General features: G+C 41.4%; 1 protein-coding gene across 4 annotated transcripts in view; it reads right to left on the reverse strand.

Moving 5' to 3' along the window:
- MEAK7 (MTOR associated protein, eak-7 homolog) overlaps nt 1-22,849 on the reverse strand; it is a 43,985-nt gene that overhangs the window by 16,709 nt on the left and 4,427 nt on the right. For 2 of the 4 annotated variants that reach the window (XM_043987444.1, XM_043987443.1), the window contains exons 2-5: nt 9,309-9,383; nt 8,125-8,317; nt 4,036-4,266; nt 2,066-2,207 (exon numbers count right to left, since the gene is read on the reverse strand). In XM_043987444.1, the coding sequence (XP_043843379.1) occupies nt 2,066-2,207; nt 4,036-4,266; nt 8,125-8,317; nt 9,309-9,379 (637 nt within the window). In that variant the 5' untranslated portion in view covers nt 9,380-9,383. Of the gene's footprint in view, nt 1-2,065; nt 2,208-4,035; nt 4,267-8,124; nt 8,319-8,705; nt 8,830-9,308; nt 9,384-22,849 lie in introns of all 4 variants that reach the window. The other 2 variants (XM_043987445.1, XM_043987446.1) reach the window with 2 other exon arrangements.

Consider the following 22,849-nt stretch of genomic DNA (forward strand, 5'->3'; position numbering starts at 1 on the left):
ATGCAAAGTACTTTGCAGACCTTCGAGCACTATATAAATGCTAGTTATCAGTATTATCCAAGCGTAGAACTCAGATCCTTAACTGCCCGTTAAGAGGTCATTCCATACTGCTCTACTAATACTGGTACTTGCCAGATGGCAAAGGTCTCTTCATATTCTAGCATTAAGGAAGACGGTAAAAGGGAGGAAGGAGGGACAATGGGAAGCAGTGCCGTGATACCAGAATTAAAATGTGTTAGTGGTGGCAGGGCCCTCAACAAGCACGTAGCTGATTCAAACACCTTCCACGTACAGGCCAAAAGCCTGAAGCCTTAGGTGTTTTAGAGGCAAAGCCAGAGCCAGGAATCAGATCTTCTGACTGAAAATCAATCTTCTTTCCACTCCACTATGCTGGGTTCTCTAAAACATATACAGGGATCCACTATGTATTTTGCAGAAGAAGTATGATCTAGGCTGGCTTTCTGGACATTTTTCCAAGCTTGCTCTAATAGAATGTTTGGTTTTGGGGGTTTGTTTGGTTTTTGAGCATGATTTTGGCTCATTATAATTTGCTAAAAGACACCAATATTACTGTAAGGTTTGCTGTTCTACTTACCTATTTCTTGACATTCTAGGCATGACCTTTCCTTTTGTTTGTCTGGTGCCAAACATGAGATTTCAGGTCAGACACAAGGGAACTCCCCTGCACCAATGTAAATCAGCAGCTATTGACTGGGTTGGCGGTGGTTGTCATTTCAGCTATATCTAACTCTTCATGACCCCATTTGGGGTTTTCTTGGCAAAGATACTGGAGTGGTTTGCCATTTCCTTCTCTAATTCATTTTAAAGATGAGGAAACTGAGGCAAAATGTTAAGTGACTTAACCAAGGTAACATAGCTAGTAAATGAGTAAGGCCAGATTTGAACTCCTGACTGCGGGCCTGATGCTCTATCTACTGTGCCACCTAGATGTGCCTATTCATTGGAGTACTAAGAGGTAAAGTAACTTGCCCTGCAGTCACTCTGCCCATTATATGTCAGTAGCAGAATTTGGACCCAGCTCTCCTTAATTTCAGGATCAGCTTTCTACCCACTATGCAATGGTCTATTTTTAAAGTATCATTTTGGGGTTTTTTTTGTTGTTTTTAAAAATTCTGTACCTGTGATTTCACTGTGAAGAGGGAGGAAAGGGAGGGCCACTCGATCTACCAATGTATATTGGCAACTATTCTGTGATTTATGGTCCAGAGTTGCCTAAAATGCTGGAGGATACATGACTCCCTTAGGGTGAAGCAGCCTATATATGTGTCAGAGACAGGTCTCTTGATTCCCAGCCAGGTTCTTTATCCTCTTCTCCCTGCTGCCTCCCAGGAGCCCTCTTTTAAAAGGATGTTCTACACTTTTTTTTTTTTTTTAGTAAGGCAATTGGGGTTAAGTGACTTGCCCAGGGTCACACAGCTAGTAAGTGTTAAGTGTCTGAGGCCGGATTCGAACTCAGGTACTCCTGACTCCAGGGCCGGTGCTCTATCTACTGCACCATCTAGCTGCCCCTGTTCTACACTTTTTGAATACAGAGAGCCATATCTGCATTGCATTTCCTCCTTTGAGCAATTTGTACTATAGGATAGAACACTCAGCTCCGCTCCCATTTCCTAACTGTAACCTGACTCAAGTCAAAGGAAAGGAGAAAAGTAAATGTGAACACCTAAGTCTACTGAGTTCATATCTAGAATTTCTTTGATGCCAGCAGTAAAAGCATCTGAATAAAAAGAAATTGGACTTGCTGATCACAGAGGGCAGAACTGGAAGAAAAATCCCCCCAAACTTGCAACCAACTAGATTTGCACTAAAATGCAATAGGCTGCCCTGTGGAAGAGGGTCTTCAAATGAACCTTGGGAATGGTAGCAATGCGCACCATGCTTTGGGTCATGGCTGCAATCTCAGATCCCTTACAACTCGACAATATCACGACTTCCCATAGCCCCCCTTTGCTAGTTTTCAGTTAACCTTGTGAGTGCCTGATTCGTGCTGAGCCCTGTGTCTATCCACTTATATCTCCAAAGACAGGGTTAAAAAGGAACTTGCCTTGTTTCAGTGCTGAGAGCAGTTGAGTAGCCAATGCCTTTACACCAGAGGTAAAATCTTGACTCTTCTTCATATTCCAACCTTTTAGTTCATTTCTGTAGTCCAGCACATGTACTACAGAGGTAATCAGATCCTCTGTAAACTTTAAGATCAAAATTTGATCATTAAAAACATTTTCACTGTAGGCCAAGAATAAATTTCATTCCAGCATGAGAAATAGGAAGAGGAAGCTTTGCACTACTGCCAACCACTAAAACTTTTTTTTTTTTTTTTGGTGAGGCAATGGGGGTTAAGTGACTTGCTCAGAGTCACACAGCTAATAAGTGTCAAGTGTCTGAGACTCAGGTCCTCCTGAATCCAGGGCCAGTGCTCTATCCACTGCACCACCTAGCTGCCCCTATAAAAACTCTTAAATGTTAACTGGGTCTCTCAAATTATAACAACCTTATGATGAATAATAACATTGACATTATACTGATAAACTATATAAAAGAAAGAGAAGATGAGGGACATGTAAATTTCAGCGGGATATTTACAAAAGACATTAAGCTTGTTCTACTGGATTCCAAAGGAGAAAATTAAAACTAATGGGTAGAAGTAATGTGGAAGAGGATTTTGGCCTGATATAAAATATAGCAATTATAAAAGTCTGAAAATAGAGGGAACCACCTCAAGAGATAGTGAGTTCCTCATTACTATGAATGTTCAACGAGATGATCATTTGTCAGGGATATTCTAAAAGAGCTCAAAGGTCCCTTCCAACTCTATGATTTTAGAGACTGACAGGGTATGATACACCATACAATCCATTATCACAAGTGAATTTTGAAGGACAAAGGAAATTTCAGAAGGAAGAAAAATGACATTTGAGATGGTGCATATTAATCTGCAACTTGAGCAGAAGAATGGCTAAATACAAAAGAAAAATAATTGCCAATTGTATGTGGCAATGAATGACCTTGCTGGACTGAGCCTTAGCAAGAAGGAAAATCATATATTTGTTTTAGCAAAGTAGAATTAAAGGCTATTTTGCCAAACTCTTCCCTTTTTTCTACCCACTTCCATTTTTAGGTGCCTACTCCTCAGTTTCGAATGGTTTTCTGTACTCTCCTATCCCGTGAAACAAAACAACATCTCTACCCTAAGTCCCACTTTTTGTTTTTCCTGATATTGAAGCATTTTCTGGCCCTGAAAAGTCTGGTATTTTCTGATTTGGGAAAAAAGCTTGTAACAAAAAAAATGCAAGAACCTCCATAGTCCAATGTAGAGAGGTCAAACACCCAAGCCATACCACCCTTCAAGGCAGCCAGATTAAAATGTAATTGGGAGATATTTAACAAAATTTTTTAAATACAATAAAACACATGTAACATCACTTTTTAAAATGAAGTGAGTATGTGGTCTGTAAGGGCACTGATGTACAGTTTAACGGCCCTAATTTCTCTTTGGATTTGACACCACTGCTCTAATGGATGTGTGAGCTCATCAAGGCCTCCCACCAGTGATACATACCACAACCTTGCATATATGGGGTGGGGGGATTTTATTGCATTTGCCACCCAAATCACATGCAATAGATCAAATTGACATGTTGCTTATCTTGGCCTGATGATTTGATCAACTCTGAAATCACATGAAAGCTTCCAATTTATTCTCAAGCTTGCTCTAGAAGTTTTGACAAAAGCATTAGTCGGATCCGACCTGACCCAAACAGTCACATGGCTTGGGTTCTGTTTTAAATATTAAAACAAGAAAATGGGGGCAGCTAGGTGGTGCAGTGGATAAAGCACCAACCCTGGATTCAGGAGGACCTGAGTTCAAATCCGGCCTCAGACACTTGACACTTACTAGCTGTGTGACCCTGGGAAAGTCACTTAACCCCGATTGCCCAGCAAAAAAAAAAGAAGAAGAAGAAAGAAAAAAACAAGAAAATGCCCATTTCTCTGAAATGTTCTTCATCTTTCTTTTACCTCTTTAATATGACTTGCTTTGACATTTTCAATAGGTACACGTAACATCTTCATGATTATGTGGCTCTTCTCTCTTGCATTTCCTTTTAATAGTTCTGACATCAAAATTACAAACTGTTCTTTGATGACATATTCACTAGGACTCTGGCTAGTCCCCGTCAGGTCAATATTCCTCATTCCTTCATAGAGCCTGACTATCATTTTCTCAGGCAAGGCATCCCCAAGGTAAGCCTATTTACAGTGAAAAAAGGGGAGAAAAAAGGGTTTTTTTTAAACACTGAAAAATGAAAATGTTAAAATATAGCATCAAGATTGATAAAAACCACTTTTAATTTGACAGGAACATATAAACTGCCCTGATCAAAAATAAATTTCCAATCACATCATTAATATAACCAAACTTCAATGTAAATTTCAAAACATTAATGTAATGGGTATTTGACTGATTTCCCATTTATACTAAAGTCCTATAACTTTAACTTCTCATTGCCATAAAGTCATTTCACAGAAATTTTCAAATCAGATAAGGTGCTATTATTCTCCTTTCTCAAGAACATGAAATGGTTCCTACTTAGCTATGGGATCTTTTCCATGCCCTCTGGGTCCTCTTTAACCTCACCCCTCCTGACTTGCTCATCCTGATGTCTTATCATCTGCCCACAAGTTCCCTCCACTTCCGTCCACCTTGTCTCTTCACTGACCCTGAGACCCTCATGGATCACCTTTCTTTGAACTGAACCACAGACCTAAAATGGATTCTACAGCCCCCATCCTGACAGTGCCCATCATTCCAGGGACAGCTTAAGTCCCATTTCTTCCATAAAGCACATTTAGGCTACTCTGAACTGTTCCCTTCTTTACCTTCCATGATATTTTTATTTTGCCACTTAAGTCTATTGTCTCATGTAGTCCTCTAATCATTCACCCACAAAAGCTGTCTACTCAATTTGACTCTAAGCTCCCAGAAAATGAGATTAGATACTGTTTTTCTATTCTTCGTAATACTTCTCTGTGAACAGTATGGTAGCTAAATCCTTGTTGAATTTCTACAGTAGGTGTGGATAAAACATGGTTCAGAGGTAAGAAATAAAGACAGGGTAAAGGTTTATAAATTACATATAAGGATTATGTACTATCTATTATAAAGTATTTTGCTTGATTAGAAAGTCAGGAGGCACTAGACATGACAAGCACAAAGCATGAAATAAAATGAAATTTATTGTTATTGCCTTTCCAAACAGTAAGATACACAGATAAGACTTAGAATAGAAACCTGTTTAAAAAATCTTAGGGAGGAAAATGCTGGCAGATTAGCACAGTGCTAATTAATAAATGTTCATCAATTGAGATTGTGACAAGTTCCATCTCATACTGAAAAAACATGAAGAAGTGGGGGGGGGGGGAACAAGCTCACAGAAAGTTTGGTGAGCAACCCAATTAAGATCTCCCAAGATCAACCCAAGTGCATTTAAGAATGACACTGGAAGAAAGCAGAAGACAAACATTTAAAAATGGAAAAGCTCTATAAAAATTTCTATGACAAACTTTCCTCTCTATTAATGAAGCGGAGCTACCACATTTGGACAGCAGAGTCCCCAAGATGTTGTACAAGGAAGTAGAAAGGATACTAAAGAAAAGGAAGGTGAAAAAACAGTTAAGACTAGATGATGCCTACACACAGGAGATTGATCCTGGGGTTGACATGGGGAGAAGACCAAATACAAAAGGCTTTGGGGGGAAAAAGCAATGCAATTACTGCTTTTTAAAAAAATGGCTATGGAGAAAATAAATAACTATAGGCCCATATGTTTACTTTGCCTATCCTTAAAGTAGATCTGAGAAGGAAACAGGTGAGTTTCATAAACTGTATTCTATGATAGGCCACATCACTACAGTTTCACAAGAGAATAAGAGTAGAGAAGTCTGCTGATGACTTCCAAAAGAGAATTTGCTGAACGTGCTTACCATTGTCACAGGGGTATCCAAATCAAAAAGGGATTCCCCATAGATGGCGAAATCTTCTATGTTCCTTTTTATAAAAGACATTGCAGTAATCGACACAGCACCAGAATACTGCCGAGCCTCCTAAAGGAGTAATTCTACCTACCATCTACTTTTTTTTAACCTGGAAAAAAGAATAATACTTACTGTCCAGTGAAGATTTTCAGTTGCATGGACAGCCCATAAAGTTCATTCATCAGTCAGTAGATCTTGGCTGAGCACTAGAAGTGGAGGATGAACTGAGCCCAGAACCAGATAAGATGAGAATAGTGGACGGGATTGCATTGTTTTTAATGGCCCCAACATTCTTTCAAATGCTGCTGTAGGGCTACTAGTGATGTAACACTACAGTCGCTAAAGTTATGGATTGACTCAAGGGTAACAGAGAGGCACATGGTGATCAGAAGCAAGCTACATCCTATTCCTAACTGCACAAAAGCAGCAACATGAAGGAAGTCAGATGTATGATCCAAAAATGGGGGATGTGATCAAAACAAAGGAGAAACAACATCCAGCCCCTGTGCTCTGCTGGTATCCCTACAATGTCAAGAGATCTGTAAGAAGGTCCTCCACATGGCGTTGTGAGGAACGCCACTGAGAAGATTTGTGAGTAATCGCACTGAAGAGGAGAAGATGACAGGAATGGGTTTCAATCTATAATTTCTGAGTGAGTATTCAGAGTGATGAGACCCTAAAGTCATCAAATGATCAAAGCAGCTAGACCTTCCTGTCACCCAAGCCACATGAGAAAATCTAGCAGTATTAGCCAGGGCTACACGTGTCTGTTTTGGTGCTGATTATAACCCACCTGCCTTTCCTAGTCACTGCTCCAATGTCATCATATTCTCAGGCTTCTGGGATTGTTGGCAACAAAAAGTTAAAGAAACCCCAAAAGGGGAAATGAGGCTGGGCCAGAAAGTGGATTTGACTCAAAACAGCCAAAGAGCCTGGAATTAGACTGGACTTTTGCCTGCCAGTAGCTCATGTACTCCAAACCAATACCTACAACTGGTCTCCCAACACCCAATGTGCTGCATTCATCACTCTTAATACAACCTGCTGCTCTTTCCATGGAGTGAGAGCCATATGAATCAAAGATGACCACCCATGAAATCAGCACACAGACAAACTTTACTCCCTCAGAACCGTCATTTCTTTTGATTTTTCTCTTCTCCTCATCGTATTCTTGATTGGGATTTCCTTGACTACATACCTTCTCAGTAAACTTGATTTGCTTTCTCATTGTGCATCAAAGTGGCAAAATTTAACAATATCACACAACTTATTGTTACCCTATTTGATGGTTTTAAAAAGATCAATTAACAAATAATTATTTCTTTAAGAAATAGAATTGAGAGGCAGCTAGGTGGCACAGTGGATAGAGCACCGGCCCTGGAGTCAGGAGGACTTGAGTTCAAATCCGGCCTCAGACACTTAACACTTACTAGCTGTGTGACCCTGGGCAAGTCACTTAACCCCAATTGCCTCACTTTAGAAAAAGAAAAAAGAAAAAAAAAGAAATAGAATTGATCTGATCTGAATATGCTCCTTAGAAATGCATATTAATACCCTGAAGCTGATATTTCCTGAGTACCTTGGTTATTAGTCAGGCTTCAGACTTACTAGAGTAACTAAATACCACCCATTTGGCCAGGCAAAGAAACTGAAAACAGTCAATGACCAATTTCCTAAAACGATAAGAGGCTGATAATTGTTTAGTTATAGGACCACAGGAAGGGACCTTAAAGGGCATCTAGTCCAACGCTCTTGTTGCACAGATAAAGAACTTTCAGCCCCCAGAGATTAAAATGAGGAAGCAGGATGCTGGCATTCAGTTATTCTTGAGTTGGGTCCTGAAATATATTGCTTCCTTATTTCACTGGAACTGATGTGAAATTACCAGGATATAGGACCTATCTACAATCAAAAGTAACTTTGTACACAGTGTGACTATAACACAAAACATATCAATTGCCACGTTGGCTCCCATCTATGGTCGGGCTCTTCCAGTCTGACCATAGCACAAAGTCATGCGTTAAACTAGAAAACTCCACTCCAGAATACTCAAGAGTTGTCTCTTATTCTTGCCTGTAACATCTCCAAAGAGATAGGGATTGGGAAAGGTTTTTTGCTCTTTCCAGAGGATATCGTCTCCAAACCCCCTGTTATGGCAGTAAACAATCCATCAATCTCAGCCTGTTCTTCAGGTAGAAACCGTGAGAAGTAATTGGGACGGCAATTTGTTTGTTTATTCCCCATCTTTTCTTCCTTGAGAAAAAAACCTATAAGGAGAAGGAGTGAAAGACACAAGTTGGAAATAAAGAGTACATTTATATAATCAAGGGGAAAATAGCCATTTTCAGCAGTGAAATATTGCTAGAATACATTAAACCAGTGTAACAACAGCTTTCTGAAGGTACAAACGAAAAATCATGGTACGTAATTTAAGAAAACTACCCATCACTGGAAAGCGGTTCAAATTCAAAATGATTTTTTGGGAAGAAAATGGAAAAAAACCCAGCAAGGTTCATACATACACACACACACACACACACACACACACACACACACACACACACACACACACACACGTGTGAAGCAGACCTAAAGTCAGGAAAGCCTGGATTCAAGTCTTGCAGGAAACATAAAAGAAAACAAGTCCTCTATACCTTCAGGGTCCTGGACAATCCTCTAAGACTGTAAACTCCAGAGGAGATGCCAACCTTCATTCAGCCAGAGCTCCCCACATATAGGCAATCCCAGAGCCAGGACAAAATGCAGATATACATACATCTGAGGGTGGTAATTATTGGGAATAAGTGTGTAGGTGTGTATGACAATAACATAAAAAGAGAAACAAGGAGAGAGAGAATACTTAGGCAGCTAGATGGTGTAGTGGATTACAGAACTAAATAGTCTGGAGTCAGAACTGAGCTATTTATTTGCTGTGTGATCTTGGGCAAGTCATTTGACCTTGGTTTGTCTCAGTTTCTTCAACTATTAAAGGGGGATAACAACAGTACCTTCCTTACAGGGTTGCTGTAAGAATAAAATTAAATGAGACAATATTTATAAAGTGCTTAATGGTATCTGGCACATACTAGATGCCAGGTAAATGCTTATTGATTTCCTTGCCTTACCCTTCCTTCCAAAAATGGATGCCACTTCTCTTATACCCTTTGGATTTTAATCATAGGCCAAAGGAGGAATGAGACTGCAAGCAAAGAACTAAATTCTGGACTAGCAAAGAAGATGGGGGGCAAAATCTCCTTACCAGATAAAGCAAATGGGGGGAATGTTCAGTGATGTGACATTCCAGCAAATAAGGTGAAGGATGGCTCATCCACCTGTGGATAAACAAAAGATGACACAAGTGAAAATGTGTCTTTTTATTAATATTTCATTTTTCCCCAATTACATGTAAAAACAATTTTTACATTCATTTAAAAAAAATTTTGAGTTCCAAATTTTCTCCCTCCCTCCCCTCCCTGAGATGGTGATTTGCTATAGCTTATCCATGTGCAGTCATGCAAAACATATTTCCATATTAGTCATGTTGTAAAAGAAGACACAGACCGCCCCCAACACACACACACACACACACACACACGCATAGCGAAAAATAGTATGATTCAATCCACATTCAGACTCCATCAGTTCTTTCTCTGAAGGTGGATAGCATTTTTATCACGAGTCCTTCAGATGCAGTCTTGGATCACTGTATTGCTGAGAAGAGCTAAGTCATTCACAATGGATCATCATGCAATATGGCTGGTACTGTGTATTTCTTCCCAGTTCTGCTCACTTTGCTTTGCTTTGGTTCACAGAAGTCTTGCCAGGGTTTTCTAAAATGTGTCTGCTTGTCATTTCTTATAGCACAATAGAATTCCATTACAATCATGTACCAGTACTTGTTCAGCCATTCCCCAGGGATGGACATCCCCTCAACCTCCACTTCTTTGCCACTGCTATAAATATATATATTTTTCGTATGAATGAGTCCTTCCCCTGTTTTATTTTTATGCTTTTGGGATACAGGCCTAGCAGTGGGATTGCTGGATCAAAGGGTATTGACAGTTTTATAGTCCTTTGGGCATAGTTCCAAATTGCTCTCCAGAATGGTTGGATCAGTTCACAACTTCACCAATAATGCATTAGTGTCACATTTTGCCCACATCCCCGCCAATATTTATCATTTTCTTTTCTGTTATATTAGCCAATCTGATGGATGTGAGGTGGCACCTCAGAGTTGTTTTAATTTGCATTTCTCTGATCAACAGTGATTTAGAGCTTTTTTTCCACAGGTTGATAGCTTTAATTTCTTCATCTGAAAACTGCCTGTTCATATCCTTTGACCACTTATCAATTGGGAAATGTCTTGTATTCTTATAAATTTGACTCAATTCTCCATATATTTTTGAGAAATGAAGCCTTTATCAGAGATATTTGCTATAAAACTTTCCCCCCCAATTTTCTGCTTTCCTTCTTATCTTGGTTGCATTGTTCTTGTTTGTGTAAAAGAAATATATCTTCTTTCTTTCTTTCTTTCTTTTTTGTGGGGCAATGAGGGTTAAGTGACTTGCCCAGGGTCACACGGCTAGTAAGTGTCAAGTGTCTGAGGCTGAATTTGAACTCAGGTACTCCTGAATCCAAGGCCTGTGCTTTATCCACTGTGCCACCTAGCTGTCCCAGAAATATGTCTTCTTAAAAAAACCTGATTTCCTATAAAAATAATAACCAGAGCTTACAATTACACATTCCCACCATAACTCTAGTGTGAATAACCATTATCCCCATTTTACAAAGAAGGAAACTGAGGATCTGGTGAGTGAAATGACTTTTCTAAGGCACACAAAGAGCCTTCACACCTTTTCTCTGCTCATTCGCCCAACACGTTAGGCCAAACCCTCATCATCTCAGTGAACAATTGTAGTATACTCACCACACCCCTACCCCCTATTCAGTCTCCTGACCTCATCTCTTCATACTCCTCTGCATATCTGGGCAGGCCTAACCAAGTCACTCTCCTACCCCTTAAGCTTCTTTGGCTCCCCATAACCTCTAAGATCAAATATGAGCTCCTGGATCTGACTTGAAAACCCCTCACAACCTGGCACCCCAACTTCCTTTCCAGGATTATTCTATGTGACTTCCTTGATCAAACTGGCCTTCTCTCCCTGTTTACTCCCACGGGGCCTTCCTTTCATCTCCCACACGCAGTCCGTGGCACTGATGGAAGGCATTCACCTCCAACTCTGCCTCTTACACTGGCCAGTTTCCTTTTAACCTCAGCTCAGATGCCAACATGAAGCACTTCCTGATTTCACCAGATATATGTGCCTTTCTCCGAAAATTACTATCTAGTTTGTATCTATTTGTGTATATATTGTGGCACAGTAGATAGAATGCTGGGCCTGAAGTCAGAAGGACCCGAGTTCATAACCTAGACCAGACATTTATTAGCTGTGTGACCCTGGCCAAGTCACTTAACCTGTTTGCCTCAGTTTCCTCATCTGTAAAAAGGGGATAATGATACCACCTTTCTCCCAGGGTTATTGTGAGGATTAAATGAGATAACTATAAAGTGCTTAGCATAGTGCCTGGAACATAGTAGGTGCTATATATATATATATAAAAAACATTATTAAGGTACTTCCTCTGCTTAGGTTGTAAGAGCTTCGAGGGCAGGGTTTGTTATACTTTTTTTCTTTGTGTCCCCAGTGCAAAGCACAAACTACAAGCTTAATAAATTATTGTTGATCAGTTGGCCTTTAAAATCCCTATGATTAGGATATCAACTTCAGCAAATTTGGTGTTTTACTTTTTAAAGATATTTATTAACATTTTATTTTGAAAGAAGACGCTTCCCAACAAATATCAAAACAAGCCCTCTACAAAATCCATTTCTCCCAAATGAATGAATGCTGCTAACAGAAAAGAGGGACCCGGCCTTTAATTCTGATGAGAGCTCAACATTGACAAGTCAAAAAAAGTGACTTCTGTTGCCTCTGAACGGTTACTTTATTAACATTGTTGCACTCATTGGGTGCATTATTCTTTAGGCTTTGCTTTCTTAACTTTGTATCTCTTCAGAGAAGTCTTCCCAGTTTCTCTAAATTCCTCATACTCACCTTCCTCCTTGTGTGTGCCTATATTCCACAATCTGTGGAGCTGTTCCAAATCATTAAGTTCGTGTTTTTATTTGACCTTAATTTTTTAGGGATGTCTTGTGTTTTGACATCACATTCATTTTCCAATATGTCCCTCCTGCCCAGTGAGTCATCCAGCCCGCATAACAAAGATTTTAAAAGAAAGCAGCAGGTCAGTAAAATCAGCCAACCTATCGACCATCCCTGATAACTCATGCCAGATTCCCCACCCCTTGCCCCTGGATTCTTCAATGGAGGGAAGGAAGTGCCTTTTCTCAGCTCCTCTCCAGGGACAAGCTTTAATTATTCAGTGTTGGGGGTTTTGTTTGTATTTCTGTTGTGGCATATGTTGTTTTGCTGGTTCTGATTTCTACCATAAATCAGTGTTTATTAGGGACCTATCGTGTGCCAAGCATGGGGGATACAAGTACAAAGATAAAAACGGTTCCTATTTGCAATTAGCGTACATGCTAATGGGGGAGCCAACTAAGTATATCTAACAATATGTGCAGAATTGATATAAAGCTAATAAATACAAAGTGCAAAGTGGTTAATAACTAGAACCAAGATCTTTAAGGTTGGGAAAGTGCTTTACATATTTCATGCTCATGACACTGTGAGGGAAATGCTATTGGTTTTTGTTTTTTTGGTTTGATTTGCAGGGCAATGAGGGTTAAGTGACTTGCCCAGGGTCACACAGCTAGTGTCAAGGGTCTGAGGCCGGATTTGAACTCAGGTCCTCCTGAATCCAAGGTTGGTGCTTTATCAACTGCGCCACCTAGCTGCCCCCGGGAAATGCTATTGTTAACCTCATTTTACAAATTAAAAAACCCCGAAAACCCCAACAGGTTGAATCAGGTTAAGTGATTTATTTAGGGTCACACAGCAAGTAAGTATATTAAGGAAGTATTTGAACTCAAGACTTCTGACATAAAGTCCAAAGCTGTGTTCACTATACCACCTTGTTGCCTGATACAAAGAAGTTTGAGATGGAGATGACTAGTATTATGAAGGGCTTCATGTAGTACAAAGAGAGGGACTAGGGCAGCTAGGTGGTACAGTGGATAAAGTGCCAGCACTAGATTCAGGGGGACCCGAGTTCAAATCTGGCCTCAGACACTTGACACTTACTAGCTGTGGGACCCTGGGCAGGTCACTTAGCCCTCATTGCCCTGCAAAAACAAAGAGGGGGGCAGCTAGGTGGCGCAGTGGATAAAGCACTGGCCTTGGATTCAGGAGGACCTGAGTTCAAATCCAGCCTCAGATACTTGACACTTAACTAGCTGTGTGACCCTGGGCAAGTCACTTAACCCTCATTGCCCTGCAAAAACAAAAAAACAAAAAAACAAAAACAAACAAAAAGAGGGACTATATCTCTAAGGGTGCAATAAGGAGGCAGTACATTCTCAACATGAGGACAGGCAGACAAAGGCATGAAGACTGCATTGGTTCATCTGAGTCTTCTCATACTTTTCTGAATTCTTCATATCATTTCTAATGGGCACTAAGATTCCATTACATTCATGTTCTACCACATATTTAGTCATCCTCCAAATGGTAGGCATATACTTTGGTCACAGTTTCTTGCCATTGCAAAAAGTGGTGTTGTAAATATTTTAGTGTATGTGGGACCTTTCTTTTTTGTCTTTCATCTCCCTGCAGTATATACCTGTAATGGGATCTTTGGGTCCAAGAGTATGGTCATTTCATCCTGGTTTCATATGGCTGGCCCCAGAGGGTGGAACTTCCTAGCAATGCAAAACTCAAACACATCAGCTCATAAGACAACAGGTTCTCTCCTCACTGGAAATCTACCAGAAAAGGTTGAACAAACACTCATATTTTTTAGAAAACACTCTTTTATCGATAGGAAGAGGACTGGGTGATAACTGCTAGGGTTCCTTCCAACTCTGAAATATTATATGATTCTTAGTGAATGCTAATCTTAAAGGGTCTGTATCAATTTGCTAAAGATTTTAGTAAAGTTTTAAATACAGTGAATTTTCTCCCAATACTTGTCTTTCTCCTCTGATTCTGACTATTTTTTTGCTGGACAATGAGGGTTAAGTGACTTGCCCAGGGTCACACAGCTAGTAAGAGTCAAGTGTCTGAGGCCAGATTTGAACTCAGTTCCTCCTGAATCCAGGGCCCGTGCTTTATCTACTGCACCACCTAGATGCCCCCAGTTATTAATATTTTAATGTATTCTGCCACTTCCATACATAGGCTACAATAATTTTAAAGTGTTTTCAGTGTTTCACAGAAAGTTATGACCTGGAAACAGCAGCATTAGCAAGAGTAAACTATTAGTAGTTATAATACCAAGAAAATACCTTAATTCCATCTTAGGTAAAGAGATATGGTTTTCTTAATAGAAATAGAACCCCCCCCCCCGCACATATACATACATACACACACACAGAGAAACACACACTCCCTGCCACAATTTTCCTATTATAAGTGGGAACTTAGGATAATATATCATTACTATTTGAAAACCAGAAAATTTAATCGGAGCCAATTCATACAAAATCACTAAGAGGGGCGGCTAGGTGGCGCAGTGGATAAAGCACCAGCCCTGTATTCAGGAGTACCTGAGTTCAAAATCTAGCCTCAGACACTTGACACTTACTAGCTGTGTGACCCTGGGAAAGTCACTTAACCCCAATTGTCCTGCAAAAAAAAAAAAAAAGCTTATAATCCACGATCTTAAAAAAAAAAAAACACAACAAAATCACTAAGAAATTTTGACTAGAACTTTAACAAATCGAAGTTTAGTTCATTACCAGTAAAAAAAAAAAATCAAGAGTTTTCAGTGAGAAAACTAGTGTTTGCCAATTCAACAATCATATAACAAGTACTGTTTTTACTAAGGTCCTTCCTAAATGTAGTAAGGTAAGGTGCCATGCTATACACTATAACAAATTTAGCTGCTAGAGCAACCAAAATATTTTAAGTTAATTTACTATACAAAGGTTCTACTTCTCCAGGAGTCACAAGGTAATTAGTATTTTTTTGTTCAATCATTTCATCCGTATCTGACTCTTCAGGATGCCAGTTGGGATTTTCTTGGCAAAGATTCTGAGGAAATTTTCCATTTCCTTCTCCAGCTCATTTTCCAAATGGGGAAACTGAGAAAACAGGGTAAAGTGACTTGTACAGGGTCACACAGCTACAGACACAGTGTCTAAGGCCAGATTTGAACTCAGGTCTTCCTGACTCCAGGACAGGCATTCTATCCACTGCAACACCTGTGATAATTTGTACACGAGTACTTAAAATATGAACATTTTTTAGAAACATCCAACAGGCAATCTCAGATATGAATTGTCCTTCATTCATTCTACAAGTATTTGATAAGTCCCACTATGTGCCAGGAACTGTGTTAGATGCTTGGCATACTAAGACAATGAACAAAACAGTACTTGCCCTCAAACAGTGTATAGTCTATCAGAGAAGTGCCTCCCATACACAATGTACAAAGTAGATACATACACACAATGTACAAAGTGGATACACACTAATTTGTACAGGGAAGGCAAAGTCTTCAAAACCCAATCAAGTTCCAAAGTGAACTTTGAAGACATTCATGCCTGCCTTTGTGGAATGCTTAAGGGTCTCCTGGACATTGAACATTATCTCCATGTTCCTAAAGCTACCACTTCCAGTCCCTTCTCAGTATCTCAGTCAGTGAGTAGCATCTTGTGATTGATCCCAAGTTCCCCTGCCAGAACAAAAGCAGCCCCCACCAATAAACAAAATATCCCGGGGGATGGGGGGGAAGAGGACTTAAAGCAAAGACCTGAGTTTTATCAAGAAGAGCCGGGGGATGAAAGATCTGGAACTCTCTTCATGGTCCAACTAAAATGAAGAAGTCTTCATTTTACAAATAAGAAAACTGAGGCCCAGAGTAATTCAATAACATCCCAAATCACACAGATCTTCTCAGAGACAGGATTTGAACTGAGGTCTTTTGACCTTATCCTTCTTCACTTGTGTGTGTACGTATATAAATACATGTACATATATATGTATACATCTATAATAAATCTGTAAACCTTCAGGTCCACTTTCTCCTGGTGCCTCATTGCCAGCCTTCCCAGGTGAGGAGAGGAGTTTGCTCCTTGTGCCTTCCATCTCCTGCTGGGTACAGTGTGTCCCCAGAAGGAAAGAAGCTGGGCATCTTCCATCAGCTGAAAGGACTTCCCCGTGTAGGGAGTCGACCTCTCCCTGTGGCCACCTCGAAGGTGGCCTCCTTGGGTAAGAAGCCCTCAGACGTCTGGAGGGCCTTGTGCCCTCCCTCTTGCTGGGTGCAGTGTGTCCCTGAAGGAAAGCTGCCAGGGGCCTGGCTGTCATTTTTCATCCACCTCAAAGCAATGCCTTCCATTTGTGCTGGGACAAGGTAACCCCCACCTCCTACTACCAGCTCCATCTCCCAACTGGGACGTGGGGAACCTCCCGTGCAAAGAGGAGCAGCCTGCCCTCTGACTCCTGGCCTTCCATCTGTAACTGCACCAGTCCTCTGAGGAAGAAAAGCAAAGGTGGTGGGGAAGGGGACTTCTTTCTCCTGTTGTGCAGGTACAACGTCCATCTCCAGCTACACCCTTTCTCTACCTAATCTCCAGCCTTTGGAGGGAGAGGCCTCGTGAAGCAGGACCTCCCTTCACACTGTGTGCCTCTTATCTAACACTGCACTTGCCTCCAGCCCCATCTCCAAACTACTGGGAAGAAGTGGTAGCCTCCATTCTATGGTGAACATTCCCTTTCACTCCAGTGACTGAACTCCTGTAGATGATCATCACCAAGCTCCATTCCTCCCCCCCCACCACCCGATTCCTCATTCCCATCCCCTTGAGATTCCCACCCATCGTGCCCTCTGGAATGCCTTTTCCACAGGCAACAAACTTCACTTCAACTTAAATATTTTCCTCTCCCATTCCTTGTCTAGTAGCTTACTAGAACCTGGTTCCCCTGTGATGACAGAGCCTCCTTGGCCACCTTTTCCAGGTGGTTGAGGTGGGGGAGTTGGAATACTCCTTGCTCCCCATTACCACTTCCAGACTTTCCCCCTTCCTCTTATATTCAGTATCCTCTCTTCCTTGGAGGTTCTGTTCATATCTACCACCCAATCAAAATCCTGCCAGCTATTAGCTACCAAGGTCACTCCCCTTCTTTCCTCAATGAATTCAGTCCCTAGTTCACAATTTTTCTCCCCTCTCCATCTCCTCCTTCATCCCAGGAGAATTTGACATTCATACTGACTCTCCCTCAAACATCGTAATCACTTAGTTCCTCAACCACTTCACATTGTGAGAAAATAATTATTAATAATGGGTTTTGGGGGCAGCTAGGTGGCACAGTAGATAGAGCATGGGCCCTGGATTCAGGAGTTCCTGAGTTCAGATCTGGCCTCAGACACTTGACACTTACTAGCTGTGTGACCCTGGGCAAGTCACTTAACCCCCATTGCCCCGCAAAATAAATAAATAATTAAAAAAAAATAATGGGTTTTGGGGAGACCCAGTGACCCTGCCCCCACTTGGGAACTCTGGCTGGTTTCTCAGAGCCAGCCCCAAAGGTGCATTAGAGATCAGATTCCCAGTAGAAATTAAGACCACGCCTACCTGAAAGCCCTTGCCCTCAGAGGGTCTGGGTCTATCTTTCCTGGACCCTGAGCTCAGCACTAGACTGCTCATTTTGATATGGAACGCCCCCAAGTCATGTCAACCAATGGAATTGAGTGATGCTAGCCAATTAGCTTTGAGGAGTGCATAAGAGCCGCCTCTCCCCTGGTCTGGAGGAGGTTGACTCTTCTTACATGGAAACTGAGTGAACCAGCCACACAGTCCCTTCTCTCTCTCTAGGTAATGCAGGGCTTCTGAACTCTACTTTGGAGCCAGGTGCTCTAGTGTCCGCTTGCGCGCTCCCTCGCTCTCGCTCTCGCTCTCGCTCCCCCCCCCCACTCCCCGCCCACGCTGGGGGCTTTTCAGCTTGTGTTAAATGTGGTCAACTCTTTATTAACATTTAATATGATTTAATAATAAATTCTTGCTGCCAAAACTGGTGCAATAGCCATTAATTTATAAGTAGCAAAATATTAAAAACCCTGGCTAAGTTCCCTAATAACTTAGAACAGAGACAGGCTTCCCCCCAATATTTCAAATGACATACCCCAAGCCTCACCTCAGTCCTACACAAAGATGGTCACACCCTCGATCTCACCACCACCACAGATGTACCACTTCTTTGTTCAAGAATTCTGAAATCCCCTGATCCTACCATAATCCAGTGGCTTTTTACTTCTACATCTACCTTCCCAGATGTAGAAATCTGCCTTTTGTCCACACTGTCACCTCTAGTCTCTTAACCCTTCAATTCTCTCCCAAGCTATCTCACCTGCACCAGCCACTCTCTCCTCTTTTCCTTATCTTGACCCTTTGGTGAACCAATCCAACTCTATACTGTCTTCTTCTCTTGAATCCCTAGCCCCATTATATCACTGATTATGCCCAGCCAAGCCTCAATCTTGGATCACTTAGCATTTGCAACCTTAGCACCTATATAGGTGCTGCTGAACAAAGGCAGAGAAAAACCATACAACCATTCTGACTGGATCCACTACAAATTGATGTTACACAACCTCAACTGGGCTCTCACTGCTATCAGGCAATCCTACAATAGCTCCCTTATCAACTCACTACCCCACTCTCCACAGTGGCTCTCCTAAACCTTTTCAACCTTCCTCAAACCTCCCATGGATTCCCCTCCCTACACTTGCCTTCTATTTCACAGAAAATACCAGGACCATTTGTCATGAGGAAGAGGGGAGATGATGCTCATCTACTATCATTCAGGTGCCTTCTGCCACTCTCTCCTCCCCCAACCCGTCTCACATGAAGGAGTGGCCTTACTTCTAGTGATCCCATTCTATCTTGTCTCCTCCAACAAAATTTCTCCTCTGTCATCCCCATTTTTTCATATTTCTTCAGTCTCTCCTTGTCCATTAGCTCATGCCCTACTACGCACACACATGCCCTTCCATCACCAATAACTACCGCCCTATATCTCTTCTGCCCTTTGTAGATAACTCAAAAAGGCCAACTATAGTAGGTATCCTTGACTTTCCTCCCACTCTCTCCTTCACCTCTTACAACTGGATTCCAACATTATTATTCAATGAAACTGCTCTCTCCAAAGTGAATAAAGATCTCTTGGTTACCACATCCAATGGCCTTCTCTCCATCTCCATTCTCCTTGCAACCTCTAACATTGTTGATCTCTCCTTGACACTCTCTTCTCTCGAGGTTTTAAGGACATCCTCACATGTCTCTTATCTTACCTGAATGCTCTTTCTGTCTCCTTTGCTGGGTTCTCTTCCAAACCATGCCCTCTAACCACAGGTATTCCTAGGCATTCTTTCCAATCCAAAGCATTGTATTCATCTTTGGGGAAGTTCCATCAATTTTTAAAAATGGTTTTAATTCATCATACATATGGCAATTAGCATAGATGGAGCAAGGGATAACCAATGAACAGAATGTGTACGGGTGACACACCACCAAGAAATCTGAGGGAAGGTCCATAACACAGGCAGGCTCACCCCATGAAGAATGTATGAGAAGACAAGAGCTAAAGTTGCACAGGATAAAACACATGATAGGCTACAATTTGTGCAGTGGGAAGAAACATCCACTTTGAGATCACAGATACCCTTCAGGATCAAAGTACACATAAAATAGGGGTTTCCCCCCATACAATCATAGCTCACAAATGAGCCAAGAAGACTCAGCTCCATCCCACTTTCAACTATGACCATCAAAGACATTCAAAACAGCAGACTGAGTAGTGACCAGGATACTAAAAGACTACAATTGGTCATCTTTGCAGCCCAAGATTACAAATTGTGTCCAAGTGGACAGCTAGGTGGCACAGTGGAGAAAGTGCCAGGCCTGGAGTCAGGAAGACTCATCTTCCTGAGTTCAAATCTGGCCTCAATCACTTACTAGCTGTGTGACCCTGGGCGAGTCACTTTACCCTGTTTACCTCAGTTTCCTCATCTGTAAAATGAACTGGAGAAGGAAATGGAAAACTACTCTGGTATGTATGCCAAGAAAACCCCAACTGGAGTCACAAGGAGTCAGGCACAACAGAAATGACTGAACAACAAGCAGTCTATACAAATGAGGAAGGGCAAGGAAGGACAGGCTGTCAATTGAGCCTTGCATTCAGCTAATTAGAGTAAGGTGAGCAGAACCAGAACAATTGACAGCATGGCAACATTATAAAAATGAAGAATTTTTGAAAAACCTAAGAACTCTGGGAAATGCAATGATCAATGAGATTTTGGGCATGGATTTAGAATGTTGCCTACCTCATGACTGAGAGGTGACAGACTAGATATGCAGACATGGGAATGAATGTGTTTGACTGTGTCTATTTGTTGCAGGGTTTTTTCTTTTTCTGTTTTTCAGTGGGGAGATAGGTTAGGAAAAAGAGAGAATAGGTGTTTTTTCATTGAAAAAAATTTTTTTTAAATAAGATTGTATTTCTAGAGCTGGGAGAGACCCTAAGAGACCATCTCATCCAGCCTCCTTCATGTTACAGATAAAGATACAGAAACCCAGAGAGATTTGGTGACTTGCCAGCGGCCAGAGACAGTGAACACAAAATCTTCATTTATATTAAAAGACAACTATAGAAAAATAAAGTTGGTAACATCTATTGCTTGGAGATGGGAGAAGCTTCCTTGTTTACAACTGTGACCAGATGACAAAATGGAAAAAATGATTCTATTTCTAGCTTTTTGGTTTTTTGTTTGTTTTTTTTAGTGAGGCGATTGGGGTTAAGTGACTTGCCCAGGGTCACACAGCTAGTAAGTGTTAAGTGTCTGAGGCCGGATTTGAACTCAGGTACTCCTGAATCCAGGGCCAGTGCTCTATCCACTGTGCCACCTAGCTGCCCCAATGATTCTATTTCTGACACATGAATACTGAGAAATGGGGAAAGGCACTGTGGTCAAACTCAGTTTCTACAGACACAAAAACCAGAGGCAACCAGGCATTCATCTACAAAGAGGAGAGCCCATATGGTCAGGACAGGGGGCAGCTTAGACTTTTCTCCCATCACAGACACCAGAGTATTCATTTGAAAGCAGAGGGAGAGCCATGTACTACAGACGCTGCTCCTGAACGAAAATGCTCAGCCCCAGGTCCTTCTGGGCCAGGCATTAAGAACAAGCACTTTCCACTTGGGTAATTTAACTAATGGGTTTTTAATCAGGTGTAAATGAGACCTACCACCCAATACAATCATAGTTAATTTGGGTTTTAGACTTACAAAGTATCTTATGTATAATTCTTCAGTTCAACACAATTCAGTTCTCATCTGATCCTCAAGTTCTACAGGTGAAGCAGTTTTCACCTGCATAAAATCATCGGAGTACAATCTCTCCAATATCTCAGCCTCCTCTCCCCTGACACTGAAAGCAATCTCACTTGCCAGTTCTCTCTTTCTACTAACCTAAACCCCCTGAGCCTCAGGGCTTTCTCCATTTCATTCTGTGACAAATTAGTCTTCCTGAAATGCAAGTCTGACCACATCAACCCAATCCAATCAACCCCAGTGCCTCCCTATCACTCCAGCATTAAATATACAACACTCTCTTCAACATTCAAAGCACTTCATGACTTGCCCTGCTATGACTTTTCCCCAACACCTACTCTTCCAGCCAGTGACACCGGTCCCCTTGCTATTCCTCACATTAGATACTCCTCGTGACTCAGAACCAGGGTCTCTGGAAATTTCTGGCTTCTATTCTTGGAACCACTCCCTCCTCATCTTCACTTCTGGTTTCCTCCTCTTCTCTCCCCAAATCCCACCTTTTGCAAGGAGCCTTTCTTCTCCTAGTCCTTTTCAATCTTCGTGCCTTCCCTCTGAAATTACTCCCGAATTTATACTATGTATACATCTTGTTTGTACCTAGTTGCTCCTCCCCCCACCCCAATTAGATATTGAGCTCCTTGAGGGCAAGGAGTTTCTCTTCCTCTTTTTCTTTTTTCCATTTCTTTATATCTTTAGCACCTAGCAGCTGCTTTATAAATGCAAGTTGACTTGGGGCAACCCTCTAAGGTAGATTATTATCTCTATTTTATAACCAAGGTCCAGAGGTAAGTGACTTGTCAGGCCCCTAGTCACTAACTACTCCAGACAAGCAATCATTTTGAAATGGCTTCATTTTTGTGACAGTGGTCATGAATGTGTGCTTCTACTTACAACCAGATGACTCACAACAGTTGTTCTTAACTGAACTGAACCAGACCGAACAGGTTTCTCTACCTTTATTTAGTTCTCGGATGCTAGATGTCATGCACGTGTGTTTGTTTCATTGCTCACTTTTACTGTTTTTCATAACGTTATTATTACTCCAAGGAAACATGAACACAAAAGTTGTAGTCATTGCCTTTTGGCTGGTCTCTCTGCCTTAAGCCTTTTCCCTACCTGCTACCTTCCACTCAGCCACCCAAGAGATCTTCCTAAAGCACAAGACGGACCATGTCACCCCTCCAGCCAATCAGCTCCAGTGCCTCCTGTTTGGCTTTTAAATCCCTGCATCACCTCACCTCGCCCTTCCTGCCTGTCCAGTCTTCTTCCCCTGCCAAGTACTC

This window comes from Dromiciops gliroides, chromosome 2 (genome assembly GCF_019393635.1).
Source record: "Dromiciops gliroides isolate mDroGli1 chromosome 2, mDroGli1.pri, whole genome shotgun sequence".
Taxonomy (NCBI): domain Eukaryota; kingdom Metazoa; phylum Chordata; class Mammalia; order Microbiotheria; family Microbiotheriidae; genus Dromiciops; species Dromiciops gliroides.